The 25244-nt window shown below is 35.3% G+C and overlaps 1 protein-coding gene across 2 annotated transcripts in view; it reads left to right on the top strand.

Annotated features, from left to right (window-relative positions):
• Positions 1 to 21724, top strand: part of USO1 (USO1 vesicle transport factor) — an 83035-nt gene extending 61311 nt beyond the window's left edge. The window contains exons 10-25 of one of the 2 annotated variants that reach the window (XM_090266745.1): positions 176 to 316; positions 1832 to 1920; positions 2220 to 2374; positions 2774 to 2985; positions 4379 to 4399; positions 9996 to 10106; positions 10388 to 10506; positions 10640 to 10821; positions 11054 to 11175; positions 14115 to 14253; positions 15844 to 16007; positions 16693 to 16773; positions 17299 to 17397; positions 18997 to 19104; positions 20030 to 20245; positions 20732 to 21724. In XM_090266745.1, coding sequence (XP_090122871.1) covers positions 176 to 316; positions 1832 to 1920; positions 2220 to 2374; positions 2774 to 2985; positions 4379 to 4399; positions 9996 to 10106; positions 10388 to 10506; positions 10640 to 10821; positions 11054 to 11175; positions 14115 to 14253; positions 15844 to 16007; positions 16693 to 16773; positions 17299 to 17397; positions 18997 to 19104; positions 20030 to 20245; positions 20732 to 20821 — 2049 coding nt within the window. In that variant the 3' untranslated portion in view covers positions 20822 to 21724. The remainder of the gene's footprint in view (positions 1 to 175; positions 317 to 1831; positions 1921 to 2219; positions 2375 to 2773; positions 2986 to 4378; positions 4400 to 9995; positions 10107 to 10387; positions 10507 to 10639; positions 10822 to 11053; positions 11176 to 14114; positions 14254 to 15843; positions 16008 to 16692; positions 16774 to 17298; positions 17398 to 18996; positions 19105 to 20029; positions 20246 to 20731) is intronic. The other variant, XM_090266746.1, reaches the window with a different exon arrangement.
• The last annotated feature ends 3520 nt before the right edge of the window (positions 21725 to 25244 follow it).

Below are 25244 nucleotides of genomic sequence, written 5' to 3'. Positions count from 1 at the left end.
AGTACTGTAACAGCTGTAGCCATGATAGCATAGAGGGAAGCACACCAGATCTGGCTGAGCAGGTGAGGGAATCCTTCATGTAGATTATTTTGTTCCTATAGATCAAATTTGCCTCAAGACTCCTTGAAAGTCTTTGATCTTTAAAAGACAAATTTGTTTTTCCATTCTTTTGCAGCTTGTTCGTGTCCTGGTATCTCCCACCAACCCTCCGGGTGCTACCAGTAGCTGCCAGAAGGCCATGTTCCAGTGTGGCTTACTGCAGCAGCTTTGCACTATCTTAATGGCTACTGGAGTTCCTGCTGATATCCTGACAGAGGTAAACTGGACGAAGGCAGAGACTGCTTGGTAGAAGTTGAAATCCTAGGAATTATTAAAAAGAATTAGATATCAGCTGAAGGAAAAAGTAGTAGTTAACTTTTTATATATTAAATTCCTATTGATCCTACTAAAATATAATTAGCATAATGATGACATTGTCAGTTCCAAAAGATGGAGTCATTCCTCAAGTTTAATAATATATACTGTTCAAGCTTAGAAGATTTCTCATTAATTTTCTTGTGTTCAACTTTTCTCAGATTAACACATGCACATCAAAAGCACAGATAATAAAAGTTTTATAACAAAACAGCTGTCTTTGGTCTCACTCCTCCCTCCATTAGTCTCTCTACCCCTCTGTATGACCTTCCCACTTCCTCTGGTAATCCCCCTGATTTATATTTATATTTAAATCAATAATCAGTGTTTATAGTTTTATGACTATATTAATACTATTCCCAGGTAAACCAAAGAGAGCCCTGTATCTTTTTCTAATATCCCTTTTTCTTGTCTGTGTTATAATAGTGGGGTTTCTTTTCCATCTTATTTATTTTCAGTATTTCTATGCATATTAATCCTATGATATCCTTAATACATGGTTCCCCATCCCAGGCCTTTCTCTGGAAGCCTTCCATCATCCTGCTCCAACAGGGACTGATCATTCTCTCCCGCCGCACAGCTCTTGTCCTGGACTTCCATTCACCATTCCTCCTAGGTTTCTCTTGACTTGGATTCCTTAGTCATGGATTATTGTCTTTTCCCCTCCTCCTCATTTCATTATCTTATTTTACTTAACTTCCTGAAAAGAGGTAAATGGCAAGAGAATATGCTTTTAGCTCTTTATGTTATCCCTCTGCCTTCAGAGTTAATTTGAAATTTGGCTAGGTATTGAATTCGGAGTTGGAAATTACTTAATACTCAACTTTCAGAACATCATTCCAGTGTTGCTGAAGTCTGAAGCCATTTTAAATATTAATCCTTTTCATATAACCTGCTTTTTCTCTCTAAAACTTTTGGGATTTTTATTTCTGATTTTCTGAAATTGATTGATGTGCTATAAAGCAGACCTTTTTCTCTTCTAAGCAGAGACATATATCCTTCAGTTCTCGGAATGTTTTTGTGTTTCTTGATAATTTCCTCTTTTCTGTTTTTGCAACTCTATTAATAAATTGTTGGACTTTCTGGACCTAGTTTGGATTTTTTATTCTATTTTCTTGGAGGTCTTTTTATTTTAAAGCATTCTTGTTTTGTAGAACTAGATTCTGTCTCTTAGAGGATATTATGAATTTTAGTTTTTTGAGATTTTAAATGTAAAATGTTATTTTTAATTGGAGGCCCACACTTAATTTTTTTTAATGTTATCTCAAAAGTATTCCAAGATTATATGCTGTCACTGATCTTTTTGGTGTCTGAAATATGGCATTGAAAAGCAAAAAGCAGAGATTAAGTTTCTTCTTTTGAAAACAAGTTTCCTTCCTTGACTTACTTTCTCTAAATTATTTTTTCCTTTTAATAGACCATTAATACTGTATCAGAAGTTATTCGAGGCTGCCAAGTAAACCAAGACTACTTTGCTTCTGTAAACGCACCTTCAAACCCACCAAGGTAGGAAAAGTGAAATATTGAGATCTGCTGAGGAAGTAAAAGCTTACTCTGAGTTTTTAGGTTGTCAAATATATATCTCACTCTTTTAAGAACTTCAGTTGTGTGTTTTGAAACTAGAAATTATCTGACAAGATACATATGTTGGTATTTGAAAGGAATTATTGGTCTTTGGTATGTATGCATTACTTAACTTGCTGGTGTTCTGGTAATGGTTTTTCAGTAAACAAAAATGACTACTTATTGATTTGAGCACTAGGGTTGCTATGTTTCTTTTTTTATTTTCTCTTTAAATGCAACAGACCGGCAATTGTAGTACTTCTCATGTCCATGGTTAATGAGAGGCAGCCATTTGTATTGCGCTGTGCTGTTCTCTACTGTTTCCAGTGTTTCTTATATAAAAACCAAAAAGGACAAGGAGAAATTGTGTCAACGCTTCTACCTTCCACCATTGACGGTAAATAATTTAGTTATAATTCCTGTTTTAAAAAGTAAATAATTGTCTTTCCAACTTTTAATGGTAAACTATATCATAAATGATAAAAAGACCCTGGGTGTAGTAGAATATTTAAAATATGATATTTTCTTGAATTTGCTTTAGAAATGTAGTGTTTAAGGCAAAAAATTTCTGAAATATTACCATTATCAATTTGATGCCTAAAGTGTTCTAATATTTTTTGTCCTGCTACTTTTCCTCCAAGGTCTTTTTTGTTATCTTTCATTTTTGTTTTGAAAAGCAGACTTTCAAAAATGTTACTTAATACTACTAATTAACAATTTTTTTATTACTATTTTACACTGTAGAAACAACATAATTAATTTTTCTGTTATTATCATCTGCCTGCTGTCTTTGTAGCAACAGGTAATTCAGTCTCGGCTGGTCAGTTGTTATGCGGAGGTTTGTTTTCTACTGATTCACTTTCAAACTGGTGTGCTGCTGTGGCCCTTGCCCATGCTTTGCAAGAAAATTCCACCCAGAAAGAACAGCTGCTCAGGGTTCAGCTTGCTACAAGTATCGGCAACCCGCCGGTTTCTTTACTGCAACAGTGCACCAACATCCTTTCACAGGTAAAATAGCCCCTGAAACTTCTCTGGGGGGGGGGAAGAGGTTTGGCTATACATTTTGATGCCAGTGATATAAGATTTTAAGGGTATTCCTAGTAGATGCAAATGAAAAAGGAAAGAGGCAAGGACTTACCTGCTTATTAGCTCATTTATAACCCAAAACAATTTTATGCAGAAAAAGCTGTAAATATTTTTACAAGACTGGTTTTGCCACGTGGCTAACAAGGTCTGCATCCTGATGGAAACACATATTCTGGTCAGAATGATGTTTATTGTTTCTGTTTTCTTTTTAAATGATGCACAGTGTTCTTGCATGTCATCTTTTCTCTCTGCTCAGTAGCTTAATTCAGGTCAGTGTAAGAGGGAACAGAATAAAGTGGTTCATAGCTATGTACGTCCCTCTTTCTCTTCCCAGAGCAATTGACTTTTCTTTCAGAAAACGAAGATAAGAGTACCATTTCAATGCTTATATAGTTAAACTGTACACCTCTTGATATGGGTGAGCTGTCAAATTCTCAAAACCTTAAGACATATAATTTACCTAGTAAGATAGAGAGAACCTAAGTATAAGAACAGTAGTCTTTGAAGTATGGATGCTAAGGCACTTCGGAATATCACTTACTATTAGATGATTTGCCCACACATGCTAGCCTTGCTATTGAACAATTCAAGTTCATGCTTTAGCAATAGCATAAAGGCATCAACATTCAGAGTCACTTGGGGGGAGTAAAAATGTGGATAAGTCTAAATTGCTCTATCCACTGGGATTATCTAACCCCCTACCCATGATAATGCACCATATTCTCCTTAATTTTTGCTGCATTTATGGACTTGTTTTATTGTTAGCTTTAAAGAAATGTCAGTGCCATTCATAGGAAGTGACAAATGAAAGCTTAAAATTTAACTATAAATGAAAAGGGAGCTGAAAACTTCCTTTGTTGTTTAAAATTGGTTTACTTCAATTGAAAGTTTATATTATCTTTGATTTGTCATTTCTCTCTTTTTTTAAAAAACTATCCAAAAATATTCATATTTTTATTTATTTAATACTTGGCATTTTTATATTCCTCTCAGTTGAAAACAGCTTTTCTTAAGCCAACCAGTAATTAACTCCCTAACCACCAACACTGCAGACTTTGCTCTAACATTGTAAATGCAATTGATACATAATTAGAAATCCTCAAGACAGTGGTGTCTTCTCACTCCTAGTAATCACAGTGCTACTGCAGTATTCTTTCTCCTCTAAGATACACATGCATTGGTATGTAATAAAATATTAGAACTGTCCTAAATTGTTGGCTTGGATTTGTAGAGACTGTATTTGAGACATTTTTCTAGATTTAAATTTTTCTAAAGCAGTAATATTTATGAATAATGTTTAATGTATAATTTGCAGGGTGATAAGATCGACAGACGGGTATGTATCACCTGTGTAAACTTAGGCCTTTTCCTCTTACAGCAAGGCTTTTCTTTGTCTTGGGTTTGCTGACTTGTTTTTTAACTGCTTGTTTGAAGTTATATTCTACTTACACTTTATGTGCCAGCAAGTTGATCTCTATCATAAGTGGCTCTCCGGTTTTTCTCCTTGGGATATTGTAGTGGTTTTTCTAAGAACTGTGGGAATGACAGTCTGAAGCTATACTCTGCTTCCGCCAGGGATGCTTACACTTTCAGGAATTCCTTGGTTTTGGCTTTTCGGTGGTTTTTTGTTTGTTTGTTTTTTCACCCGAGCTTGCTTCTTTATTTCCCCTGAAACCATTTCAAAGGTAGTAAAATTTAGGATTAAGAATTTTGCCTTTAGTTAATCAGTATATGAAAAAATGTGATGGTTTCTGTATTAATTCAGTTATTGAAAATGTACTATAGTAAGTATAATTTTGTAATTTGAAATATCTTAAATTAAATATTATGGGTTTTTCTGGCTATAAGCCATATACTACAACTACCATTGGGGATTAATTTTTGATGTGCGGGGGAGGTTGGGGGGAGAGTGTGATTTGTTGGTTTTGATTTGTTTTGTTTTGTGGAGTGTTTGGCCAAAAAAAGGAATGTACCTTAATGTCCATGTTTGAGCATGTGTTCTGTTGTGGTGTGAGTAGTAACAACTGAGGTTTTGTTAGGAACTTTATCTTTGTGTATGAGCATGATTTAACATGTTAATAACTCATACACAGACATATTTGGCCTGCAGAATTTTTTATATTAGGTATTTTATAAGTATACATATCAGTAATTTAAGGGAATTTGTTTGTAGGTATAATTTACACACAGTAAAATGCAGACCTTAAGTTTTCAATCTGATGATTTTTGGTGGTTGAATTGAATATATCTCACAACACCCAAAACAAGATGTGTAACATATTCCTAGTCCCAGAAATTTCCATCATGCCCCTTTCCTATTAATTCTCTATCCCCAGAAGGCTCCACTAGAAAATGAATCTCATAATAGTACTATAGAATCTCACTTTAATACTTCAACACTAGAAGTTTGAAATACTGGCTTCTCATATTTTTTATAAAGAATAGAAAAATACTAGAAACTCACAATGTAGGAATAAGAGATATTTTTATTTAAATATAATAGAAAACATAATAGAAGGAAACATAATAACTTATGTTAAAGATAAGGTGAATTCAGCTTCAATTATTTTGTTTGTGGTTCTCTTCCATCCTGTAAAATATGTGATTTCTAGTAACCAAACCCTCAGGATGCGCTAAAATTATAATTTATGAGTCCATTTGTTTTTCCAGACATCTTCAATGGTTCATACACTCTAGGGGCCTAGGAAGAGATACATACTTTTTCTTGACTTAAACCTACCAACAAACATACAAATATGTAAACATTAACAAAATGATTGGTTTTAGTCACAAAGTGGGGTGTGGCTTTCTTTTAACTGTTCTAGGTGTTTAGTAAAAAATCCATCAGATGATTAGAAAGAAATGATATAGAAGTTTTGATAGCTTTTAATGCCCATTTTCTGACTTATTTTGAAGCAGTAAAGCACTTGAACAGAATTTTGTTGGAATGATATTATTTTTAACGTTTTATAATGGTACACTGGACAAATACTGTGGCATTTTTGCACTCATTAATAGTTTATTTTTCTTTTCATTTTGAAAAATTTAGAAAAGTAGAAAGTGGAAAAAGAATAATGTTCCTCATTCTACTACCCAAAGATAACTACTGGTAAAATTTCTGTCATTTTTTTTTCTGTAATGTTTATTTATATAGCAGTGATCATACATTATTCTGTTTTATATTCTGCATTTTTTCTTACAGATATTTGTCATGTTATTAAAGACTACACCAACATCACTTTATATGATTGTATAATATTTTACCAAATTGATATACCATAGGTTAGTTAACCATGTCCTTATTTTTGGACATTAGTTATCTCCCATTTTTCTCTATTATTATATGTATCATGGTTTGATGAACATCAGAATTATATAGTGTGCACAAAAGAGCATATTATATAGACCTTACTTGGCATGTTCTTGATTGCATGGGTTTCTGTTAAAGCAGCAAAGCAAGGACTGCTTGTCTTTAACTGCAGTAAAAAGAAAATTACCCCAGTCATTAATATTACAATTTTTTTTTTTCAGTTCAAACTTGATTCTGCCATCTATTTTAAATTTGGAGCATTAGTTTTGCTTTTATTATGCCAGGTAGAGAATCATAGAATTGCAGAGCTAGAAAGGATGATATAGTTTATATCATTTCTAGAGCACTTACTGTGTACCACACACAGTTGTAACTTCTTTATATGTGTTTGATCCTCTCCACAGCTCCATGAGATCTGTATTAACTATTACCCTTATTAAGGACAGAGAAGAGCAGTAAGTAAGGTTTAATAGCTGCTGAGTTTTAGAACCAGGATATAAATCCTGGATTCCTCTTAATGAGATCATTTAATCCAACTGCCTCTGTTTACTAAATGAGGCAATTGGGGCCCACATAGTATATTGAACTTGTACAAGGTAGAATAGTAGGAGAGTTGGTACCTTCAATTCCCAACCAAATGTCCTTTTTACTGATAACATACTACCACACGTAGAATTAAAGCTTCAGTCCTTTAAAAATATGTGTGTGTCTGTTTTAAGTGGGGTAATACATGGTTTAGAAATCAAAGTGATATAAAAAGGTATATGATAAGAAGTCTTGGACCCCGTCCCCTGTCGTAGTTCCCCACTTCCTGTTGTTCAAATGATTTGCCAGGTAAAGAGCATTTCTTCACTATTCTTAAGTGCTTCTTATGCATACCCACCGTTCTGCACCTTGGTTTTTGTTCACTTAGTGCCATTTTACACTTCCACTAGCTAACTGAAATAAGATTGCAACGTACTAAATAATCTGTTTCCCCACAGTCAACAGCGTGTTGTCAGACTTGTATTCTTGCCCATCTGATGAGAGGTGAAAAATGTTATCTTACTGAGTTTTAATTTGCATTTTTCTTACTAAAAGATTGAATCGCTTTCTATATGTTTACACATCAACTGAAGTTTTTCCGTGAACTCTCCTTACTTATAGTTCATCTGCCCATTTTTCTCTTGGGTTGGTAATCATTCATTGTTTACAGGAACTCACTTTATTTTTTTGTTTTTTAGATTTTATGTATTTTTATTTTTAGAGAGAGGGGAAGCGAGGGAGAAAAAGGGAGAGAAACGTCAATGTGTGGTTGCCTCTCACACACCAACTGGGCACCTGGCCTGCAACGCAGGCGTGTGCCCTCACTGGGACTAGAACTAGCAACCCTTTGATTCACAGGCCAACACTCAGTCTGCTGAACCACATCAGCCAGGGCTAGGAACTCATTTTATATTAAGGAATTCAACCCTTGTCTGTGATAACTTACAAATATATTTTTTCCTGAAACGTCATTTGTCTTTTGACCTTGATGTTTTGTTTTGGATTAATCTTTTTATTACTTCTACATTTTAAGCCATATTTAGAAAGGCCTTTCCCACTTCAAGATTTTGAGGAATTTGCCCGTATTTTTATCTTGTCCTTTCTGGTTAAATTTTGTGTATTTTTATTGTTGAACTATGAGATATGGAACCTCTGATCTTTTCTAGATAGCTATCTAGTTGTCCCAACATTTTAAAAATCCATTTGTAACCCACTGATGGTTATATGCTGGCTATATTCATGAGTTAGTATTACCACATTGCTCTTCTTCATTTTTTTAACAGTTTTCCTAGTTATTCTTGCTTGTTTATTTTTCTTTGTGAACTTGAGAACCAGGTTGTTTAGTTCCAGAAACAAAAATCTGTTAGTATTTTCATTTGGGCTACATTAACTTTATAAATTTTACTATTTTTCCTTTTTTAATTTTTAAAATTTTATTAATTTTATAAATTAATATAGAATTAATTTCTCACAGTATTGAGTTTTTCTATCTAAACATGGTTTCTTTCTATTGATTTATGTCTGCCTTTGTGCTCTTTAGGAGTGTTTTAAATTATCCTTGTTTAGGTTTTATACAATTTTAATTAGACTCATTCTTGTGTACTTTATATTATTTTGTTGTTCCATTCTCTCTTCTAACTGGTTCTAACTAGTTATGTTTCACTTTGCTCTTCTTATCCTTCTGTTAGACCTCTAAGAGCATAGTTCTAGAAGATTCAAGTTCTAATCTTAATTCCACACTTGTTTACTCAGACATCAGCCAGTGATTTGATAGAATACCTTGCATATACAGTGTGGGTACATTTAGCACCTACAAATGGTATTTCAAGTAATAATAAACTTTTTATGTGTAACTAGGAGAAATCAGTGAAACATTTGCATTTATGACTTGAGTAATTACATACTTGTAAGTTCTCTAGGATACATAGTTGACTGAGAATAAGTGTATATATTTTAACCATTCAATTTATTTGGTAACATGAAGATATATTGTGGGCACAGTAATGACTAAATTCATGCTAATTAATGCTTACTTTGAAAATTATTTGAAGAGGTCTAATTTGAATTTGTTTAAATATTAACTATACTTGAAAATAGATTATAGAAAGACCAAGATATTGACATCAAGATTCATTAAATTGGAACAATCTGGGTGCTAGAAATTTTTCAAAACACAGTAGTGGTTACTTTAAATTTATTCCTGTCTCTAGATCTTTGAGTAATTTTGTTTGGGATATTTTCTTTCTTAAATTACTCCCAAAAGTTATTCATTGTTGTGCTCATTTCCATTATTTTGTTTCATACAGATTTTTCTTTTTCTTAATAATGTTATATAATACAATATGGGCTGTGACAATATTATCAGCTAACAGAATGTCCCACAAAGGATATATAAATGTGTCGTATCAAAATTTAGGAAAACTGCAATTTTGATGGACATGCTAGTGTTCAGTATTGTTTAATTATACTTGGCGACAGTGTAGTTAGTGATTTGGAGTACTTAGCTAACTAGCTTAAATAAATCTTTTTCTTCATTACATTTGTGGTTTCTCATTATGTGGCATGTTAGTAAGTTTGTAATATGGTTTGTTTATTTTTCTGTTAGAGAATAAATTCTCTAATAGAACTTGACTAAGTAATTCAGGAGTTTATTTCTTTGTAATTTTCTCAGTGGTTTTTGAAGGAGGTAGAATTTGTTCTTTTATTAGAAACTTGCTTTTAAAATTTTAATTGAAACATCATAAATTTGCTTGGCAAATTTTTTTGTGAAGTGATTTAGGATTAATAGATTTTTTTAAGCATCTACATCATACACTTCTTCTTTAGCACCGAGGTTTTTCTACTAATAGTATTTTAGATAACCCAGTGTATGCTCATGAACATGAATCAATTCTGATTTCTTCTTACTATTCATTTTAGGAAGTTCAGCCCAGAGGGGACACAAGAATACATTCTCATTCATTTTTTAAAATCTGGATTTATAACACATCTTTTATACAATGTTCAATATCTTTTTTATGCAAACAGGGAGGGACCTTAGGACAACTTTAAATTTGAAAAAAATAAAATGTGATTTTTGCCAACTTATCTATTTCAGGGAAGCAAAATTCAGACAAGAGTTGGATTACTAATGTTGCTTTGTACCTGGCTAAGTAACTGTCCCATTGCTGTAACACATTTTCTTCACAATTCAGCCAATGTTCCATTTGTATCCTTTACATGGTAATAAGATACATGTAAGTATTAGCTATTATCATTTTTATTTCTTCCTCTAAATTATCGGTAGCTCTTTGTCCAAAATATTTGAATTTTCTTTATCTGTTTAACTGTTAAGATGGTAATGGTACTTATTAACCTGTGTGTGTGTGTGTGTGTGTGTGTATAGACTTTCTTATAGAGACTCTTAGGTGAAATACATGTCAAATTCAAATTATAAAAGTAAGTATTTTAGATATTATGAACTCTTAGTCTCCTTAACAAAGATTTCAGCTTACAGGACAAATTGCAGAGAATCTTGGAGAGGAAGAGCAATTGGTCCAAGGCTTATGTGCCCTTCTGTTGGGCATTTCTATTTATTTCAATGATAACTCACTTGAGAGCTACATGAAGTAAGTAAGGGGGAAGTGACTTGCTAATTTCATCAAGCGAAAGCAATTTTTTTTCTGCCAGAGTATAACATAGACCAAGTTTTATGTTTTGTTTGACTTTTTCTTAAGCATCTCAATATGCTTATCTCTATAGAGAGAAGCTAAAACAACTAATAGAGAAGAGGATTGGCAAAGAGAATTTCATAGAGAAACTAGGATTTATTAGCAAACATGAGTTGTATTCCAGAGCATCTCAGAAACCCCAGCCCAACTTTCCCAGTCCAGAGTGCATGATATTTGATCATGAATTTACAAAGCTGGTAAAAGAACTTGAAGGTAAGATAAGAACATTTATATTGGTATTCATTAGAAAGTACCTATGATTATATTGTGTACCTATATTCTGGACACATGCAGATTTTATTATGATAAGCCTAAAAATTGACTTTTAGCCTTCAGTAAAATTGGAGAGATTCTCATCTCTCATGCAATTAGGCCATATGTTTTTACTGATTATCTTAGTATTTGAAATGTTTAAAATAAATTTTAAATAAGCTTTCTTTTATAGGTGTAATAACTAAGGCTATTTATAAGTCCAGCGAAGAAGATAAAAAAGAAGAAGAGGTGAAGAAAACATTAGAACAGCATGACAATATTGTGACTCACTATAAAAATGTGATTCGAGAGCAAGTACGTACTGAGAAATTGTATACACTTTCTGATATACTATACTGATGCCTTTCTACTTTAGAAAAGAATTTTTCCTGGCATTTCAAATGCAAGAGGATACAGAGAGTAAAACTCATTATTTTCCTAAATAATTCAAAAGCATCTGCCTTGGCCAGGTGGTTGTTGGTTAGAATGTGATCTCATGCACCTATGGGCTGCGGGTACAATCCTTGGTCAGGTCACATACGGGACACAGCTGATCAGTGTTAATGTCTGTCTGTCTGTCTGTCTGTCTCTCTCCCTCTCTCCCATTCTCACCACCCTCCATCCCTTCCTCTTTCTCTGAAATCAATAATGTTTTAAGCATTGTGCAGGATGTTGTGGATCAAGACATGAATGAGACATGTTTCCATAATACAGTCTCATGGTAGACAAACCTATAAATAGAATATTATGACACATGGATTATAACATATTAAATCTAGTGATCGAGATAATCAAAGCTGTATGGCAGCACTGAGAGGTGCCTTTGAGAAAACAGAGAAGTTGAGTCCTAAAATGATGACTAGGAGGAAGCTAGGCAAAAGAAGAGAGCAGAAAGAAAGACAGGAGGTGTACCTGCCATGTACATAGAACATTCGGTGGCTGTATTAAGGGGAAATTTGAGAGGCAAGGCTGGAAGGAGGGAGCCCAAGAAGCAGGTGGTTGTGGAGGGCTGGGGGAGGAAATTGGAGCATTGATGATGATGATCGTGATAATGGCTGCCAGATTCTGTTTACACAGGTCTAGGTGATCACGAAGCACATTTTAAACACTATCTCGTTTAACTTTCACATCATCTGTACAAGTAGTTAATACCTTCAGTTTAAAATAGATGAGGACTCTGAGACAGATTTACCCTTGTCCAGAGTCACTCACTGACTGGTGGAACAGAATTCAAATGCAAGTGTTATTAGGACTCTAAAGCTAATACTTTGGAGAACAGCAGCAACCTGAGAAATGTGGAAACTAAAGAAGATAAAACTGGCAGGACTTGGTAATGATTGGATGCACATGTGAGGGAGCAGAAAGGGTCAAATATGATCCTTAGATCGATGTCTTACACAACTGAATAGCTGATAATGAGTTAGATAGAACAAGAAAGGGAGCTGATTAGAGTGGATTATTATGAACTAAGTTGAAACTACATTTTCAGCATCATCAGTTGACATTCTCCTTGCAAGATACCAGAGAACCTCCACATTTGATTTGTGTTGAGCACCTTAAATCTTCCATTATATTCTTTAAAAATATGTTTCTTAGTTTTTTTGCTTTTTTAATTTCTTATGTTACCTTGATTGGAATCCTAGAAAGTGCTGTTGTATTATCTGGAAAAGGAAATTACTGATGTTGTTAAAATCTCAATGTCACCCCGGCTGGTATGGCTCGTGGATTGAGCACCAGCCTGGGAACCAAAGGGTCCCCAGTTCAATTTCCAGCCAGGGCACGTGCCTGGGTTGTGGGCCAGGCCCCCAGTTGGGGGCGCATGAAAACCAACCATACATTGATGTTTCTCTCCCTCTCTTTCTCCCTCCCTTCCCCTCTCTCTAAAAATAAACAAAATCTGTTTTAAAAAATCCCAGTGTCATAAAAACAGTACACTGGTAGCTCACGTGCGACAACCTTCCTCTGCTGCTGATTGTGCACAGCCTAAGGCAGGTGTGGCAAGTCAGAGCTTGGGGACAGCCCTCCACAGAAGAATTGCTGCTGTGTTCTTTTCTTCCCCATAGTTCATCTATGTTGTTGAGATTGAAATTGTGAGCAAGAGTAAAAACAGTGTTATATTTAGCATTCAGTCTGAGCTTTTTCAGTTTATAAGCAAATCAGTAAATTAGAATCAGCTTTGAATGATCCAAATTTGAACTGTTAAACTTACCCATGGGCATTAGGATCTTTCATCTATATCTTTGTACAGATATGGAGTCATTTCCAGACAGTAAAATGTAAATGCCTTTAGAACACTGGAAAATAAATATGTGGACTGTGACGTTATATCTTACACTTGGGGCTAATAAATACTGTTGATTTGGAAGGAGAAAAAGTGATTTGACAAGTTACTGTGACTCTTCTCTAGAAATGTTATTTTTAAATGTTACATTTAACAATTTAAAATGCTACATTTAACAATTAGGCTACAAGCACAGAAAGCTATAAAATGTATACACTTTGACATCTGAAAATCCATCCTAAGGAAATTCTCGAAAATTCAGGACAATTATATGGACTAACATGTATTATAATATTTGTCATTTAGAAAAATGGAAAGGAGCCTCATTGTTGCTTTTGAATATAAATCATATTGCATCTATTGATTAGATATTAAGTGAGCATTAAAAATAATAATGAAAACAATTTGGGGAAATTATGATTGAATAGTATGTAAACTAAAGGTTACAAAATGATATATGGACTGGTTATGACAAGTTTAGGAACTTGGAAAAAAATTAGAAGAATATAAATAGATAAAAGTTTAACTAGCTATATTAAGGTGGTGAGAGTTGGAAGCTCTTTTCAGTCTTCTAAATGATCTGTTACATGATTGTCTTCTAATGTGAAAAGTAATATAGATGCATATGTATATCTCATATGCTACCTTTCTTAGTTTGGCATAAATTTCATAAAATGTTTTGATGGGCCATAAAATTGAGTTTTCTACTTGATCCTCTCCCCATAATTGCAATTAGGTTGCAGGATGTACCATAGTGCTTATTAGTGGGACTCTTCTTAAAATCTTACTTCTGCTGCACGTTAATTGGCCTTTGTGCATATATTGATGTATTACTGCCTAATTAATGAGTGATTCTGGAAGTGCTGAGTACTTTAACACCCTGACCCAGAGTAATCTCTAATTTTTAATTTGTTCATCTTCTTAATGCTAATTAGTATGAATGACAAAACGTGAATTATGTTTTGTTTCACAGGATCTGCAACTTGAGGAATTAAAGCAGCAGGTTTCTACATTAAAATGTCAAAATGAACAGCTGCAGACAGCAGTCACACAACAGCTGTCTCAGATTCAGCAACACAAGGATCAGTATAATCTTCTCAAAGTACAGCTAGGTAAGTGTGGCTGGCCGTCACCCTAGCAACATTCCCAAGAGCTGGACAAAGTCAAACAGATCATTCTGGTAGACTAGTCTTTCTCTAATCTTAAATCAATCACTGTGACAAACGTGTAAATCAGATTTTGAAGTTCAGCCACCTTGCTACTTGTTTGATTTTATCTGACCCATTGATTTTCAACCTACCTTCACATTAGAATCTTCCAAAAATTTTTAAAATAGCACCAGTACTTGTCACATGAGTACTGAGTTTATCGGGTGGTCGCTTTATGTGTTATATAAATACCTAGTTACTGTGTTGTACCCCTGAAACTAATATAATATTGTATGTCAACTGTAATTGAAAAATAAAAAACATCTAATTAAAAATGAAATAGAGGAGACTCCAACGGGCCCTTGGAGTGGACCGGGAGTTTCCCTCTTGCCTCTCACACCTTTCCCTCCCCTCCCTTCCCTCAATAAACCTGGTGTAAAATCATAAATAAATAAATACCACCACTGAGCCCGTACTGTGTTTTTTGTTTGTTTGTTTGTTTGTTTGTTTTTAGAGAGAGGGGAAAGGAGAAAGAGAGGGAGAGAAACATCACTGTGTGGTTGCCTCTCACTCACGCCCCCAACTGGGGACCTGATGTGCAACCTAGTCATGTGCCCTGACTGGGAATCGAACCAGCCCTACTGTGTTTCTGATTTAATTTGTCAGGGTTGGGTCCAGGTTCAGTAATTATTTAAGCTCCTCCCTAGGTGATTCTAATGTAGAGCCAGTTAAGAATTGAATGCTCTAACTTTTCAATTTCCTTGTCTGCAAAGTTGAGCTGATGATAACATCCATGTCATCTGGGTATTAAATGAAATAATGTTAATAAAATTCTAGTTCTGTTCCTGGCACATGAGAAGCTCAAATTCTTGTAAATAGTATCATCTTATAATGCTTATGATTGGAATGCAAGCTATGTAGAAGTATATTTATATCAAAGAGACTAAAATTTTCAGAAAAAAACATCTCCTTATGACAATAATTTGTTGGTTTTTGTAGTTTATATAGAAAGCTATTCCTTTGGGGAGATCTTTTTTATGGGATTTTATTTTCTCTTAAATCAACAGAATTGGCATTAAAACTACTATAATTCCTTAATCTTATATCACCTAAACAGTTTAGTCATACTAAGACTATGCTGTTCCTCCCAGAAACCCTGAAAATATCATCAGTTTACTATTTTTATCAATACATTCTTTTGCTAAAATGAATTGTGCTTACAAAAGTGCTGCCAAAATAAATTAGGCAAATTATATATTTATATTTGCATCTTCTTTTTTTTTTTTTTTTTTAATTTTATTTTTTGGTCATTCAATTGCAGTTGTCCCATTTTTCCCTCATTGCTCCCCCCTCCCAGCCCATCCCTTCTCCCACAATTATATCCCTCCCCATTGTCCATGTCCATGAGTCATTCATATACGTTCCTTGACCCTTCCCTTACTTATCCCCCTTCCCCCCCCTCCCCCCTCCCCCCTATTGACTACTACATCTTCTAATTCAAAAAGTAAGACTTAAGTTTCGTGCAAGCTTTTCACATTTTTGCCTATCTCATAGGAAAAGACAATCAGCATCAAGGTTCTTATGGTGATGGGGCGCAAATGAATGGCATTCAACCAGAAGAAATTGGGAGGTTGCGAGAAGAGATAGAAGAATTAAAAAGTAATCAGAAACTTTTACAAAGCCAGCTGGCTGAAAAGGACTCTCTGATTGAAAATTTGGTAAGTAAATGTTTAAAAATTTTAAATAAGAGCACAAGACTAGTCCTCATTATTCTGCTTGTTTATTTTTCTGCATCCCTTAAATTATCATATTAAAATTTTAGAATATAAGCTGTGTCAGACTAAAATTTCACTGCTTCCTAGCTAATTGAATTTAAGCAGTTTAGTTAATCTCTTTAAACTTATCTCCTGATCTACAAAATGATGATTATATGATCTATAAAATGATGATTATATCTATTTCACTGTTGTGAGCATTAAATGAGATACTCTGTATAAAGGTCTTTAATACATGGAAATTGCTCAAAAAATACTTGTTTGTATGCTGTTTCTTCATATGGCATCAGATAAGTGCTTAGATTTAATAAAGTATTTGTTATAAGTATAAATTTGTTAACCATGGAAAAGTTATAGACAATATATGCTAAATTGAAATTTTATCAAAATTAAAATGTTGATATGAAATTTTTTGGTAAACATCCATAAGACCTAACTTATGGAGTGGGCAAAGTAGGTTTATAATTGTAATACAATAAATAATAAATGATAATAAAAGAGTAAGTCTTTCCCATACTTATAACTGTAAACCTACTTTTGCCCACCCCATATGTATATAGTCTGTTTTGTTTTTTTCTATTTCTTTAGACTGAATTTATTTCATAGTTTATTTCTATGCTGTTTGTAGAAATCTTCCCAAAGATCCCCAGACACAAATGAAGCAACAGCTTCAGCTAGAGATTCTGAACAAATTGCAGAGTTAAAACAGGTAATTTTCCAGCTTGATCCAAGTTCTGTTTCATCTTGTTTTAATTGTAATAGACTAACCACCTTTCAGTTCCAACAATCTAGAACTGCTTTGTCAGGTGCAAGCAAAAATTGATAGTGACGACAGCCATTTGAAAATCCAGAAACTGTTTCAATTGTACAGTCACGGTATTTGCTTTTTATTGTTTTTTAATTTTTTAATGGTGTTCTTTTTAACAGATTTCAGCATCTTACCCAGATTATGTGTAGATTATCAGTGACCTAACAATTAAGGAAAATATAAGTATATTTATAAGATGCAAATATAAAGATATAAAGTCTTATGCCTAATATTCATACACTATTGACCATAATTGCTTGGTTAAGTGTTTTGGGTATTTAAACCTTTCTGTCCATAAAAATGTTGGTTTTTAGAATTGAAAAGAAAAAAAACAGGAGGTAAAATTGTTTATATGTCCTGTAAATTAACATTTCCTTGACAAAATTAATGCCATTTATATTACAATGCAACTTTTTTCTCTCTTAGGAACTGGCAACATCAAAGTCTCAGTTAAACTCACAATCTGTGGAGATCACCAAACTACAGACAGAAAAACAGGAGCTGTTGCAGAAAATAGAAACATTTGTAAGTTAATTAATTTTTTTTCTCCTGAAAAGTAGTAAACACAAGGTTGAAATGTGGTTTCTCAGCCACTGTGGAAAAGAAGCAGAATTGTCAAAAAGCACCTTCTCTTTAAGTTACTCACTAGTCAGAGTTCTAGTCGCATCGCCTTCTTGTCCTTGGTGGTGGTGATATTATAGTCAGACTCACCAGGTCAATTTAATCAGTTACTTACTGGTTCATTTCGCTGGTATTTTGTGTTTCCTACTGTCTCTCTACCCTTTAGTCCGAGTTAGCAGGTTTACTCCTGGCATAAAATTGTCAAAAACCTTGTTGGCCACACATGCAATTCACAGGGGTCCAAGCCATCAGACAAGGAGGCCCTTCTGGATCCTGCCTGGATAACCACATCTTCATTCCAGCTTCTGCTGAGGTGGTTGACTGGGTCCATGAGTCACACAAGCAACCTGTTCACAAATGCTTGTCTAGCCACACCCGTGATGTTTCGCCAGAACATGCCTTGTCATTTATTGCAATAGAGATAGGCTGTGAATTTTCTAACCCTTCAGGTTCTGATTCCCTTTTGCTTAGCAATTCCTTCTTCAATTCATCCCTCTCTCACATTTTATCATAAGCAGCAAGGAGAAACTAGACCATGCCTTTAACACTTTGCTTAGAAATCTCTTCAGCTAAATATCCAAGTTCATCACTTACAAGTTTTACTTTCCACAAAACACTGGAACATAATTCAGCCAAGGTCTTTGCCACTTTATAACAAGAATCGTCTTTCCTCCACTTTCCTCGTTTCCATTTGAGACCTCAACCAAAAACACAAACCCACATTTAACCTCCATATTTCTACCAGCATTCTGTTCATGAGGCTATTTGTCTTCTCTTAAGACCAGAGAAGCTCTCTCTGCAGCACTCCTTTTTTCCTTCTGAGCCCTGGTCAGAATTGCCTTTAGTGACCATATTTCTGCCAACAGCCTCTTCAAGGCAGTTTACGCCTTGCCTAACATGCACCTCAAAACTCTTCTAGCCTCTAGCAATTCAAAAGCCCTTTACACATTCTTAGATATTTGTTAGACCAGCACCTCACTTCCAGTATTTTCTAGGAAAAAAGTGGGAAAAGACTGAAAAACTGATTTAAGAATACTTTCCTATAACACTTAAGAAAATACTTGCATGTCACCAATTAATGGCATTTAGCTCCATGTCTCCCCACCTGTCTCTCTGAAATGATAGTGTCAACTAAACTTACAGAAATTTTATGAGGAAAAGGCTTTGAAAATATTCTCTGCTTATTAAATGCTACGTTATAGCTGTGCTAGAGCTGTCTTGTTTGGTTACCTTTCTGGTCTGACCTTGAGGCAGCTTAACCAAGCCGTCCTCATCCTGTGATAAGAGCTGATGCCCCACCACCCTTGTCTCAGCCTCCGCTTTACTGTAGGGACAACTGGTCTTTCTGGGGAGAGCACTTTATTCATGTCACTATGTAAGGCAGCTGTATTTTCTGTCATTGGAAATAAAATTTCAAAATAGCAAGAAAATTAAATCACCTTTGGCGTTTCATATTGATCATAACTTTCAAGAAACTTTTCTCACCCTAATGTCTGCTTTCAGTCACAGTCAGTTCCTGTACCAGGAGAGAGTGAAACTGTAATAGCTGCAAAAGCGACTGATGTAGAAGGAAGACTGTCTGCATTATTACAAGAAACTAAAGAATTAAAGGTTGGTTTTGGTGAAATTTTTATTTACTGCATATTATGTGAAATGAATTCCAGGAAATTAGAGATTATTTCATTTAATTTCTCAAATCCTTAGGTTTATAAAGAAATCTAATCGGGTATATCTTACAACCTTTCTGTTCTGTTACTCGAGATGGCACAAATGAAGGTTTTTTAATGCCTTTTCAAATAATTGTATCAAATGTGTAAGATACTTTGAAGTAAAAATCATTGGAAATAGTTTTCTTATCAATCTCTAATCACAATAAGAATAGGGATACAAGTTGGGCTAATACACAGCCACATGAAGGCTTTCCACAAGAGTAAGGAACACAGGCACATTAAATCCTGCCAACGTATTGTGTGACAGAGAAATCAGAATAAATAACATGAGAAAAGGAATGAGGTAACAGTAATTAAAAAGGCATGAAGGAAAAAGATGGAAAAAGGAAAATAATATGTGATTGTGGTCAAATTATTTTTAAGCCATTGATTTTATTTGAAGCTATTTTTTCCCCATTTAATTATATGTATGAAGTTGGGATGAAGTTTTTTTTTTAAATACTTGAGTTCTAATTCTGATGCTAACCAGACTTTTGCTATAAAATGTTTTATCTCTGTATTCCTCTGAATATCTGAAATTATATTATCTCTTAGGATTTTTTGAGGAATAACTAATTAAAACTAGCTTTTTAGATGTTAAACTCTTTTTTTCACAATAAGCATCTTTGTTGCGTAGCCTTACATAAATTCTCATTTTACTGGATGAGTGTATGTGTGTTTTAAACCTCCTGTCCTCCCAACCCCCACCTTTAAACTCCTCAGATTGGACAAGTCCAGTGATTTGTCATAGAAAGAACCAATTTGTTAAAACCTGAGGAGAGTGAATACTAATTTTAGATTAGTGATTTTCACCTTTCTTTTTCTAGAATGAAATTAAAGCTCTGTCTGAGGAAAGAACTGCTATTAAAGAGCAGCTGGACTCATCTAACAGTACCATTGTCATTTTACAAAACGAGAAAAACCAGCTCGAGGTGAACATCACAGATTCTAAAAAAGAACAAGATGATCTCTTGGTGCTGTTGGCGGATCAGGATCAGAAAATATTGTCATTAAAGCAAAAACTCAAGGAACTTGGTCACCCAGTAAGATTGAAATGTTTCCAAAAATGTTATATGTTATGTTTCTTTATAATGCATTTTTTAAAATTATACCATACCGTAGAAATGTTGTACCTGTATATCTATAATACGGGCATAGATATGTTAAGTACATGAATTCAGTATCGTCTGCACTGTTTCCAGCATTTGTTAACTGTTCTCTTTTGGGCTTAGAAAGTGAATTGATTTGATTGTTCCAGTGATAACAAGACTCTTCACCACCCAAATGTGACATTTTATTTTGACATGTTAGGTTCAAGTGAGAGTTATGACCATCTGCCAGCAAGTTAACCTGTATATCTCATCTCATATTAAAAATGACAGGGAGCCTTAAGCATTAAATCAAGGAAATCAGATGGCATGTAATCTAGTATAATTGCTAGAATAAAGAATTTATCAATAGATATGTCATTATGTATTGAATGTGAAGTGAACAATGTTTATAATGTTAAATGTGTATTTTCCGTTTAGGAAGAAGAAGAGGATGAACTTGAATCCATAGACCAGGATGATGAAGATGATGAAGATGAAGGTGATGACAAGGACCAGCGTGATAATTAGCTTTAAAATCTCTAGGAATGATAGAGATCCTGTTGTAACATGGAGTCTTAATACAGTGCTTTGGCTTGCCTCCACAGAAAATAAAACTTAAGCCAAGTGGAAAAACATTTACTGATAAGACTATTGATGTATTTTTTAAACAATGCCACCATGTTGAAAACCCTTAAAACTCTTAACTTTATGCAAAACACATCTTTTGTTGACGTTCATCCAAGCTATCCCAAAACACAATTTTGAAGGAGCTTCTGACACCAAAAATATACGATTTTAAGGCATGTGGTGGCAGTGCTATTTGCCTTATTTAGTTCATTGGTTGTTTACATAAGTTCTGTCTTTGTATATTAGTTTCAGTTTCCAGAATTTGTGACTTTAAGTACTAACACATTTGATTGAATGTGTATTGGAATCACTGTTTCTGAATTCAGTATTGGAGTTCTTAGCTAATGTTTTCCTTTTAAAGAAATGAAGTTACTGAAAGGCAAGATAGCATGGGCAGGAGATGAGGGGGATCTTATATATCATCAGCTCTCCATCTTGGCCTGCTCCTGAGATAAGAAGGACTGGATTTTTCAGGATGAGGGCCTGACACCTGATACTGCCTAGGGAGAGCAGCTTCTGAGAACCTTTTGCAATAGTGTATCAGTATGCGGTTGGTTTTGTTTTTAAGCTAAACGTTAAAACAAATTACAAATTAACCACTTATACAACTCAGCTTTAGTATTGTTTGATTATCATAAAGCATATTATGTACCTAGTTTTAAAAAGTACCAAACCATGATCTATATAATTTATTGGCATTTTTGCTGAATAAGTTTGTCAGATAATAGATTTTTAAAAAGCAAATGAAGCAATGTGTCAAAATTTAATGTTTTCATAATAAAAATAGATATTATGTTCACTTTATCCCTGGTCATGATTTCCTTCTTTTTAGATTTTGAGAGAAATATTTTATTCTTAATAAAAGATAAGGCAAGTGGAAATGGAGTTCTTCTCTTACTAGAAGTACATTACTGCATCTGAATGTTAAAAGCAATTGATTCAGAACTAATGATTAGGATTCCCTAAGGTTGGGGGAGGGGGGGCTCATTGGAGCAGAAGCAGAAGAGGATGGAAGCGGGTTTAGATGTTTCTAAATGGAGCGTTGGAGTGCTTCACACTGATTTTCCTTTAAATAAGTAGGTTTACTTAAAGGCAGGGCAGCAAGAACTGGAGGACAAGCTATATCATCTGTCTCCTGCCTTCAGGAGTCGTTTGAGCCATCCACTGCAGGACACAGACTTTTGAAAGAGGAGAAGAGTCTTTATATATCTGGAAAAAGGAAATGGTTATGTTGTTACCAAGCGCTTGTGAACTCAGCATTGTGCCCCTGTCCCCTCTCACCGCCACCACCACCATCCTGACGCCCTTTTCATCAGAGAAACACATGACTATTACTGGACCTGCTTAGACTGTGTGACATCTTGCTCAAGTTGACACCACATAATAAACAACTGGTTAATGACTTCATCTCAGGCTAATACTATAAGGATAAAGGAAAATGAGTCAAGAGTTAAAAATGAGACTTCCATAGACAGTGGGGTACCAAAGATCTTCAGAAAGGGATCTGCGGGATCTGCAGAGTCAGTGATAGTTTGTCAAAGTTCAGCTACTCAGGCTGGCCTGGAGCAGAGAAAACATGAGGAGGCGTCGAAGCTGCACAGTTGGCCTGGAGCCCAGAGGCCCATCTTTCTCACCACAGCCATACTTTGTTGCCTGGATTGCTCTGAAGCTTCGTAAACCAGCCTCTGTCTGCCTCCAGTCTAGTTGTTGCCTCTCTACCACACCTTCCCAGCGTCCTTCATATTCACCACAGAAATTTTCTAAAATACAAATAGGAGAAGAAATTGCAGTTGCCTGCTGTTTGAAGTCTTTGGCTGGGTGCATTAAGGCCCTTCGTGCTCTGCTGCTCCCTAGCTTTATCTCCCTTCAAGTATATTTTAGAACCATCCCAAAATACTTGCTGTTAGGGCATATATCCTGCTTTTTCAACCCTCACTTTATTTTTGCATGTGCTCTTTCCTCCGCGCATTTGTTGGCCCTCTAATTAGAGGGTGTTTTTCCGTGTACAGAGAGCTACAACAGTGGAGCAGTCGCCGCGAAGCATAAAACATATTTGTCTGATTTGAAATTTTATTCAAGAGTAGTTTACATCTCTAGCACCTAGAATCATCACCCGGAATTACTGTAGTAGGTAAAGTAGCAGCTCACATTTTGAAAGTTACTAGTCTGAAATTATGCTAATTAAAAAAACCCTTAAGAATGTTGTTTCAGCCAGGTAAGGCCTCATAAGGCTCATTCATAATGTAACAGTAAAATTAGTTCATCCCATGAATATTGGGTGTATAATAATGCTGGATAGTGCTGTAGATGGACACTGGAGATAGAGTGGTGAGTCGTCGTCGTCGGCAGCCGTCCGTCTCGAGAGACGATGGTGTAGCTTCTTAAGAGTCTATCTGCACCGCCGAGAATGGCTGTGCAGTCCGACTCGGGAGTGACACGGTACCTGTCTCCTCCCGTGTTAAATCGACATCTTGCGATGATGCTGGAGTATCCTCTCCAGTGAAGCTGAAGCTACAGAGCCTGAGCAGGGTGATATGGAGGGTCTGCTGTTGCCCATGCAGCAGACCCCCCCTCTCTTCGCAGCTGAAGGGTCCAAGGGAAAGACGGAGTCAATACAGCTTGGCTTCAGGTGCGCCGCAGGAGTTGCCGGTGTTGACTACAACATCAAACCGCCTTAGGGACTCCGGCTCCGGATTTTCTGTCGGGGTTTACTCCCCTAGCCTTTCCCCTGAAGAGGTATGCCGCAAGGCAGCGGAGGTTTTTGGGAGTCAGAGTTTTCCTTCTCTGATGGTGAGTAAGACAAGAATAAGTCCCTTCTCCATGTGACTATTCTGGAGTAGACAAGGTACAGAAGACAATGTCAAGTGCTATGTAGCTTCTGGAAAGGTGTTTGCATCTTACATTGAGCTTGATGGGGACAGAGAAGTGATTAGATCTGATTTCTGTTTCATAGATTATTCTCTGCTATGTCGAGAATAGTCTAGGGTGAGGAGTCTATTGCCATCATCTAGATGTAGCCATCACACTACATTGTAGAGGTAGAGATGTCTACAGTGGTAGGATTTGGGACAGGTAGAACAAAGGATTTGACGAAGCATGTGTCTGGGGAGTAGAGGAATAAGAGGTCAAGCGTAACCCCTGGGAAAGAATGGTGCCATTTTGTTGAGTTGAAGACAGGAGCAGGTTTGGGGTGGTGACCTGGAGTTGTGGTTGTGTGCTTGCTAAATCTGAGACCCAGTAGATAGATCTACACATTGGCATGTTCAGTAGGCAGATGTATATAGAAACTTGAAGCCCTGACAAATGTGGCTGAGTTGGTTGGGCGTCATCCTGCAAAACGGAAGGTCATTGGTTCAATTTCTGGTCAGGGCACATGCCTGGGTTGCGGATTCAGTCCCTGGTCAGGGTGGGTACCAGAGGCAACTGATTGATGCTCCTCGTATCGATATTTCTTTCCCTCTATTCTCTCCCTTCCCCTCTAAAAATAAATTTTAAAAATATTTTTTAAAAGAAAAATTTGGAGCTCATTGGGGTTGAAAAAGATGGTATTTAAGTCTTATCCAGCAGGATAAGTTCTTACAGGGAATGAGTGTAGAGAGAAAGCAGCCAAGAGCTGAGCCTTTGGGCAAACTCTAGTGGTGCGGAAGGAACCTTAAGTAATATTAAATGAACAATGAAATAACCTTACCCCCAGAGCAAATTTGAGCCTTAGAATTAAGTGCACAACTCAGAAAGCAATGATCTTTGCACTGATTTGCTACTGCAATTTTGGAAAATGAAAACTCTTCAAAACTGCTTGAATGAAACATTCTATTGATGCAGAGTAGTTATTTACCAGTGAATCTAATTAAACGTTTTTTGAGACATCTGCCCTGCTAACCAAATAGAAGATAAATATTTGAAGAAAATTTTATTTATAATTACGTACCATATATTATTTGAAACATTTTTGAGTGTAACTTATTTTATCAAATTGCCTCTTTTGTGGATTAGGGACTTGCTTCTCTGCCAGAAACTCTAAAGAGAAGTTATTCTTGCAGTTCTGTATGTCTACAGCTCAGAAACTAGGATTTCTATAACCTTTCAAAATGAAAAGCCAAAGGGAAAACATTAAGGTGTGACATACCTACCTTAAAATGTGGTTTCCTTTCCTGCATACTAACTCATTTTGTCTAGACAGTTTTTTTTTCATACTCACTTTGAGCAATTATAACTAGTTTTAGTTTCAAAAAGCTTTGTACATCAACCTTGCTACAATTATACATTACTTTTAGTTTTACTCATTACAAAAACATGAGACCACTTTGTAATTATATTTTTCCAC

This window comes from Furipterus horrens, unplaced genomic scaffold (assembly GCF_987537825.1).
Source record: "Furipterus horrens unplaced genomic scaffold, mFurHor1.1.pri manual_scaffold_2, whole genome shotgun sequence".
In the NCBI taxonomy this organism is placed as follows: domain Eukaryota; kingdom Metazoa; phylum Chordata; class Mammalia; order Chiroptera; family Furipteridae; genus Furipterus; species Furipterus horrens.
The sequence above is the reverse complement of the archived record's forward strand: the minus strand, read 5'-3'. Positions and strand labels throughout refer to the sequence as shown.